Source organism: Salvelinus sp. IW2-2015, linkage group LG33 (assembly GCF_002910315.2).
Source record: "Salvelinus sp. IW2-2015 linkage group LG33, ASM291031v2, whole genome shotgun sequence".
In the NCBI taxonomy this organism is placed as follows: domain Eukaryota; kingdom Metazoa; phylum Chordata; class Actinopteri; order Salmoniformes; family Salmonidae; genus Salvelinus; species Salvelinus sp. IW2-2015.
In genome coordinates, this window is record NC_036872.1 from 37985443 (window position 1) to 37993102 (window position 7660).

General features: G+C 43.1%; 1 protein-coding gene across 1 annotated transcript in view; it reads left to right on the plus strand.

The window, feature by feature from the left end:
• The window catches only part of LOC111957598 (axoneme-associated protein mst101(2)-like), a 28846-nt gene extending 22731 nt beyond the window's left edge, over nt 1–6115 (plus strand). Inside the window, exons 11-13 of the mRNA XM_070436916.1 lie at nt 7–2087; nt 2172–2644; nt 2689–6115. Coding sequence (XP_070293017.1) covers nt 7–2087; nt 2172–2644; nt 2689–4452 — 4318 coding nt within the window. The 3' untranslated portion in view covers nt 4453–6115. The remainder of the gene's footprint in view (nt 1–6; nt 2088–2171; nt 2645–2688) is intronic.
• The last annotated feature ends 1545 nt before the right edge of the window (nt 6116–7660 follow it).

A 7660-nucleotide genomic window follows, 5' to 3' on the forward strand; every position in this document is an offset into this window, starting at 1 on the left:
AGGCAGATTTTCTGCTCTTGCCCCTGCTCCTGCCACACCCAGATGCAAATCCACAGACGCCCGCAAAAAACCCGAGGAGGAGAAGGAAGAAGAGTTGGAGGTGGAAAAGGTAGAGGAGGAAAAGATGGAGGCGGTGGCTGAACCTATTCAGGAAGCTTTGGAAGTAGTGGATGAAGCAGCAGCTGCAACAGTGAAGAGTGTGGGGGAAGAAAGGGTGGCAGAGGAACCAATAACTGAGGAGGAGGGAAAGGTGGAGGAAGAGAAGGAAGCGGAAACTGAAGCTGCAGCTGAAACTGTACCAGTGGAAGAGGAGAGTGTTRCAGAAGAAAAAGTGGTGGAGGGAGAAACAATTCAGGAAGAGGGAAAGGTAGAGGAAGAAAAGGTAATTGCAGAAACTATTACAACACAGACACTCAAGCTTCAGAAAGCCACTGTGGTGCTGGTGGACTTGAAAAAAATCTTGCAACCACAAGTGGGGGTTGAAAATGTGGCCTCGGAGGGGGGGGCTCCGAAGGTTGTGGCAGGAACTGATGAAGACAAAGTTGAGGAACCTGCTGTGGAAGTGGAGATCTCGCCACCTGAGGATGAAGAGGAGGCTCCAGTTGTARAAACAAGAGTTTTGAGGAGAGGAAGAAAAAGTATTCCAGCTACTCCGMCTCCAAAGCGCAAGTCCAAAAGAAGAGGCAAACAGCATGAGGAAGAGGAGAATGTGGAGGAGCCAGAGAAAAAAGAGGCAGCTGAGGAAGACGAAGAAGAGGCTCCAGTAGTGGAAGCCAGAGTTCTGAGGAGAGGTAGGAAATCTGCTTCTGCTCCTGCCACACCTCGATGCAAATCCACACATGCCACTAAAGAACCTGAAGAGGAGGAGTTGGCTGAAWCTGTTCGGGAATCTTTGGATGAARAAGAGGAAGTAAAACCAGTGGAGGAGGAAAGGGCAGAGGAGAAAGCCACACTAATGGATGAAGAGGACATGGTGGAGGAAGCTGCAACAGTGGAGAGTGCGGAGGAAGAAAGGGTGGCAGCGGAAGCCACAACTGAGGAAGACGGAAAGGTAGAGGAAGAGAAGGCAGAGGAAGCTGAAGCTGCACCTGAAGCTGCAACAGTGGAGGAGGAGGAGAGTGTTGCAGAAGAAAATGTGGATGAAGAAGCAACAACTGAGGAAGAGGAAAAAGTAGAGGAAGAGAAGGAAGCGGAGAGAGTGGAAGAAGAAAATATTGAGGGATCTGCAGTGGAAACTATTAGTGTGGAAGAAAAGATGGAGGAGGAAGTAGCAACCACAGTGGAAGAAAAGGAAGAGGAAGAAGAGAAGAAAGAGGAAACAGTTATTGAACTGGCTTTAGAAAAACTAGCTGAGGAAGTTGCTGTGGTAGAAGAGGCAGATAAAGTGGAGGAGAAAGAGGGAGCAAAGCCAGTTGAGGAAGAGAAGAAGACTTCACCACCTGAGGCGGAAGAGCAAGCTCCAGTAGAGGAGGAAGAGGATGCTCCAGTTGTAGAAACAAGAGTTTTGAGGAGAGGAAGAAAAAGTATTCCAGCTACTCCGACTCCAAAGCGCAAGTCCACTAGAAGAGACAAACAAGCAGAGGAGAAAAACCCAGCTGTGGAAGAAAAGGAACCAGTAGTGGAAACCAGAGCTCTGAGGAGAGGAAGCAGAGGCAGATTTTCTGCTCCTGTCCCTGCCACACATGGACGCAAATCCACAAGAGCCCGCAAACAACCTGAGGAGGAGAATGATGAGGAGGTGGAGGCAGAATTTGTAAATGAGCAAAAGGTGGAGGAGGTGGTTGCACCTGTTCTGGAAGCTGTGAAGGAAATATTGGAGGAAGAAAAAACAGTGGACGAAGCAGAAGCTGAAACTGCACCAGCGGAAGAGGAGAGTGTTGCTGAACAAAAGGTGGTGGAGGGACAAACAACTCAGGAAGAGAAGACTGCTACTGTGAAAGAAAAGGTGGAAGAAAAAATACCTGAAAAGGTTGAAGAAGAGAAGGAAGCTGAAGCTAGCTGGAAACTTGCCACAATAGAAAGGAGCGTGTTGCAGAAGAAAAGGTGGAGGAAAAAGCAAAACCCACAGAGAAGAAAAGGTGGAAAAAGCAACAACTGAGGAAGAGGAAAGAGTTGAGGAAGATAAGAAGAGGTGGAAGCAGAAGAGGAAGAAATTGGTGAAATGGATGTAGAAAAACTAGCAGATGTAGGTGAAGAGGCAGAACAAGTGGAGGAGGTAACAGCAGTGGAAAGTGTTGCAGATGAAGTGGTAGAAAAGCCAGTTGAGGAACCTGCTGAGGAAGAAGAGAAGACCTCACCACCTGAGGAAGAAGAGAAGACCTCACCACCTGAGGAAGAAGAGAAGACCTCACCACCTGAGGAAGAAGAGAAGGCTCCAGTTGTAGAAACAAGAGTCCTGAGGAGAGGAAGAAAAACTGTTCAAGTTTCTCCTCCAAAACTTAAGTCCACAAAAAGAGGCAAACAAGTCCAGGAAGAGGAAAACATGGAGGAGCCAGAGGATGAAGAAGCACCAGTAGTGGAAACCAGAGTTATGAGAAAAGGAAAGAAATCTGTCCCTGCTCCTGCCCCTGCCCAACCTGGACGGAAATCCAAACGAGCACGCAAAGAACCTGAAGAAGAGAAAGAGGAGAATGAGGAGGGAAAGGTAGACGATGCGGCTGAACAGTGGAGAGTGTGGAGGAGAAAAAGGTGGAGGAGGCCGCGGCTGCAACAGTGGAGAGTGTGGAGGAAGAAAAGGTGGAGGAGGCTGCGGCTGCAACAGTGGAGAGTGTGGAGGAAGAAAAGGTGGAGGAAGTGAATGAATTGGAGGCAGAAGAAAAGGTTGAAGAGGAAACAAAAAGCTGTGGAGAAGCAACAACTGAGGAAGAAGAAAAGGTGGAAGAAGCAAGAACTGAGGAAGAGAAAAAGGTGGAAGAAGCAACAACTGAGGAAGAAGAAAAGGTGGAAGAAGCAACAACTGAGGAAGAAGAAAAGGTGGAAGAAGCAACAACTGCGGGGGCTGTGGTAGAGGAGGCTGAAAAAGTGGAGGTGGCGGCAACAGTGATGGAAAGTGTTGCAGTAGAAGAGCCAGTTGAGGAAGCGAAGACCTCACAACCTGAGGAAGAAGCAGAGACTCCTGTTGTAGAAATAAGGGTCCTGAGGCGAGGGGAAAAAATAACTCCTGTTAATCCTCCAAAACGTAGGTTCACACCAAGAGGCAAGCAAGCCGAGGAAAAGGAGAAGGAGGAAGAAAAAGTAGAGGAGGTGGCTGAACATGTGCCGGAAGTTGTGGAGGAAAAGGAGGTGGCAGCTGAGGAAGATGAGGCACCATTAGTGGAAGCCAAAGTTCTGAGGAGAGGAAGGAGATCTGCCCCTGCCACACCAAGACGCAAATCCAAACGAGCCCGCAAAGAACCTGAAGAAGAGGAAAACGAGGAGGAAAATGTAGAGGAGGAAAACGCAGTGGAGGAGAAAATGGTGGTTGAGGAGAATAAGATGGAGGAGGGAGAGGAAAAGGTTGAAGAGCCAGCAGAGAGTGCTGCTTCAGAGACGAATGAGGAAGAAGCCATCGCACAGCAGTCAGAGGAGGTGGCAGAGCAAACAGAGTGGAAGGAAGAAGTAAAGATCACTGCTGAAACAGAAGAAGAAAAGGTAGCTGATAAAGAAACAGCTAAAGCGGTAGAGAAGAAGGAAGGAGACACCACCAATGTGGAAAAAAATACTGACAAGGCAACAGTAACTTCTGCTTCTCAAGATGAAGTAGCTGGTAATGCTTCAGAGGAAGAGAAGGGAGAAACTCCAGCGGTTGAAGCGGAAGAGGCAGAGAAAACAGAAGAAACGACAGAGGAAGTAGAAGACAAAGTCCAGGACAAAGCTGTTGAGGAAGAGGGTGAGAATGCCACAACAACAACAAGCCAAGAGGAAGTGGTAGCAGAGAGCCTTGAGGAAGTTGTGGAAGTTCCTCCAGTTGTGGAAACTAGAGCAACGAGGAGCAGGACAAAAACAGTTGCACCAGCCACACCCAAACGAAAGTCCTTACGAAGCAAGTCTTCTGTGGATTATAAGGAACAAGATGCAGAGGAGGAGGAAACAGGAAATGAACCCACAGTGGAAGAAGGGGAGGATAATGTAGAGGCAGAAGAGGCGAGTGTAGTAGAGGAGGAGGAAAAAGAAAAAGAGGAAGGCTTCCCGGTGACTGAGGTTGCTGTTGTCGAGGAGACGGAGAATCAGCCTGTGGTAACGAGAGTTCTGAGAGTGAGGTTAACTGCCACGCCCATGGCCACACCCACACACCAGCGTACATCCACAAAACGCAGCAAAATAGTTACACCTGAGAAGGTCGAGCCTGAGGTGGGCATGCTTTCATCAGATGAAGAGCAAGAAGAGAGCCCTGTGGAAAAGAGAAACCTCCGGAAGAGAAAAAGCATGGAACCAACACCTGTTCGCAGATCCAAGCGCCGCAGCAGAACTTAGACTTCGGAGAATTGTTTTTTTTTTCAGTTTTAAAAAATGCATCTATTTAGTGAATATTTCCTATTAGACCAGATTGTTTTCTTCTATCTATTTGTAAGTTTCTAAAAAGAAAAATAGAAAAAAAACATATATCACTTAACATTTTTATGTAATTTTTCTGAAAGTCGATATGTAGTATATTTGATATCTTTTCATATTGTATATATATTTTACATTTAACTACAAGTCTGTGAACAGTTTTTTGACCTTAGTGGCTGGTAACACGATGCGTTTCAGTCTGATAGGCTTTGGTTTGGACATGATCGGCTAAAACAAAATTTATTCCCTCAAAATACTGCATCCATGATCTGCTAAAACAACATTTATTCCCCTCAAAATACTGCATCCATGATCTGCTAAAACAACATTTATTCCCCTCAAAATACTGCATCCATGATCTGCTAAGACATTTATTCCCTCAAAATACTGCATCCATGATCGGCTATAACAACATTTATTCGCTCAAAATTATCCTAACTTCAGAATGCCAAATGGTGTCTCCTCTAATAAGAATCAAGAAGCCTGTAAATAAATAAATATATATTTTTAAATACAAATGTAGTTAGATTGGGACACACTAGCACTAATCGTCACTAAGAAAATATTTTGGGCCACCAGGCTCCATGCTCAATCTGGAATATTTTAGTAAATATTGCTATCTACAATAGTGCAAATACATAAAAAAAACGTCAATCGAAAAAACATTGCTCAGAGATGCACAAAAACAATAGAAAAGCTCCCCTTTGTTATAAGATTATTCATCTTTTTTTTAAGCAAGCTATGTTTATTTTCATTTTTTCTACAAATTTCAGTGACRTTTCTTGTGGAAATTTGGAACGCTTACATTTTTACCCATTATACAAATGTTTTCAACAGAACTCAGGATATAAAATCACATTTTATTCAACATAATTCTTCATTTGAAATGTCTAATGTCAACACATTGTGTTACATTTTGTGTGTATTGAAATAATTGGTACACTTTGAACATATTTAGTGTAAAAAAACAACTAAATACACACTAAAATATTACCTCACTGAGCCGTTGAGGTATACCATTTCAGTTTGTAATTTGAAAAGGATGTTGTTCCTGTATTAACGCAATATCATTTTATATACCAATACATGTATGTATATCTTCACATCTTGTATGTTAACATTTATCATTAAGGTTTTGATATACAGTAAGTAAAATTTTAATAACAGTAAAAATATGGTCATACAGAAGAGTTTGTAAAATAAAGTTTAAAAGTTTAAAATAAAGTTTATAATAAAATCTATAAACTGAGCTATGACGTTAAACTGTGAGGGTTTCTTTCTYGTGAGAGATGTGAAAATAGATAGAAACTATGAGTTTTCGTTTGTGTGTGTTATCATAATATGATATATCTTGTTTCAGACTTTCAACGCTTTTGTTATGTGTCTCAGTGCCCCCACAAAGGCACAAGCTAGCTATAGCCAGCAGTAGCCTGTCTTGCTCAAACATTTTCATTTAGCAATGTTGTATTTTATGACAAACCTCTCCTTGCATTATGTCTAATGAACTTAGGTAACTTTTCTCCTCTGACAATGTGATTTGTTATGATCTTTGGTAGAAAATAAAGATTTTCACTGTTTTACCTAATTTTTATGTTTTCTTTGGTTTCCTTTCTGGCTGTGTTACAGGGCCATGTACAGACCTTTCTGGCTGTGTTACAGGGCCATGTACAGACCTTTCTGGCTGTGTTACAGGGCCATGTACAGACCTTTCTGGCTGTGTTACAGGGCCATGTACAGACCTTTTCTGGCTGTGTTTACAGGGCCATGTACAGACCTTTCTGGCTGTGTTACAGGGCCATGTACAGACCTTTCTGGCTGTGTTACAGGGCATGTACAGACCTTTCTGGCTGTGTTACAGGGCCATGTACAGACCTTTCTGGCTGTGTTACAGGCCATGTACAGACCTTTCTGGCTGTGTTAGCAGGGCCATGTACAGACCTTTCTGGCTGTGTTACAGGGCCATGTACAGACCTTTCTGGCTGTGTTACAGGGCCATGTACAGACCTTTCAGGGAGCGGGTGCTCCAACAACAAAAAAGCGACTTTCATAATTAACGGGGCTTGCAAAGCAAGAGTCCCCACTTTAAATATTCAACATACTTCTTATTGTTATTATCTTACACCAGTTATTCTAGAAATGCTGTTCCAATTTAAAAACGTGTAGACTGGTGTGGATTGAGTTGATTACATATAACTTTAAAAAAATATATTTTATACGTTTTAAACTATTAAGATTTTTGGCCTTTTTTTTGTCAATCTTTATTCACTTTCATGGGATTTTTTTCCAGCATTTTAAAGGCCACATTATGACATCACTTCCAATAAGTAATCAATGGGAAAGCTGTTTTAGGAATCTGTCAACTGCTTTCTTTATAGATGCAGTAAGTCATGTCAGAAGCTTGCAGATTCAATTCTTCACAAACAAATTCCAATAAAACTACATCATGTATTGAAGTTCACTTTCCTTGCTTTGTCTAACACACTATCATGAATCKAGCAAATAMTTTTTGTGGGTCAAAGTGCAGTATTTATTTACTTTCGTAGCATAAATGTTTGTTAGCATGTGTCTCACACTGGCTTTAGCCATGGAGGGAGCTGGGTTGCCAAGGCAACTGTTGCCTAGCGACACATGCCTCAGAGGGAGACAACTTCTTCATGGGCAACAAATTGCCATGATTTGTGAATCTGTTTTGGACTGAACAGCGAGCACTAAAATGTCTAATGCTACCCAGGTTTGGACGACCTGGAATGATACAGAGAAGATTTCTAATGATCACTAGCTTCGTCCTCCTTCTCTGGATCGTGACCCGTGCTCTAAATAAGTCAACTGGCTGGTTTGTCCGTCTGTAAAGAGATACTACTGCTCTGGCTGGATAGAGCAAAGCTGTCTCCGTTCAATTGCTTCATATCTCACCTGATCACTTCTCATCGCATTTCTTTCAGTTTTGACACGCAACAACTGTAGTTTAGACACTTAAAACAACCACACAACTATTGATCACTCAACTACTGAACCACACAACTACTGACAACAACCACACAACTATTAAACATAACTACTGACCACAATTACTGACTACAACCCCACAACTACTGACCACAACTACCGACCACAACCACCCAACTACTGA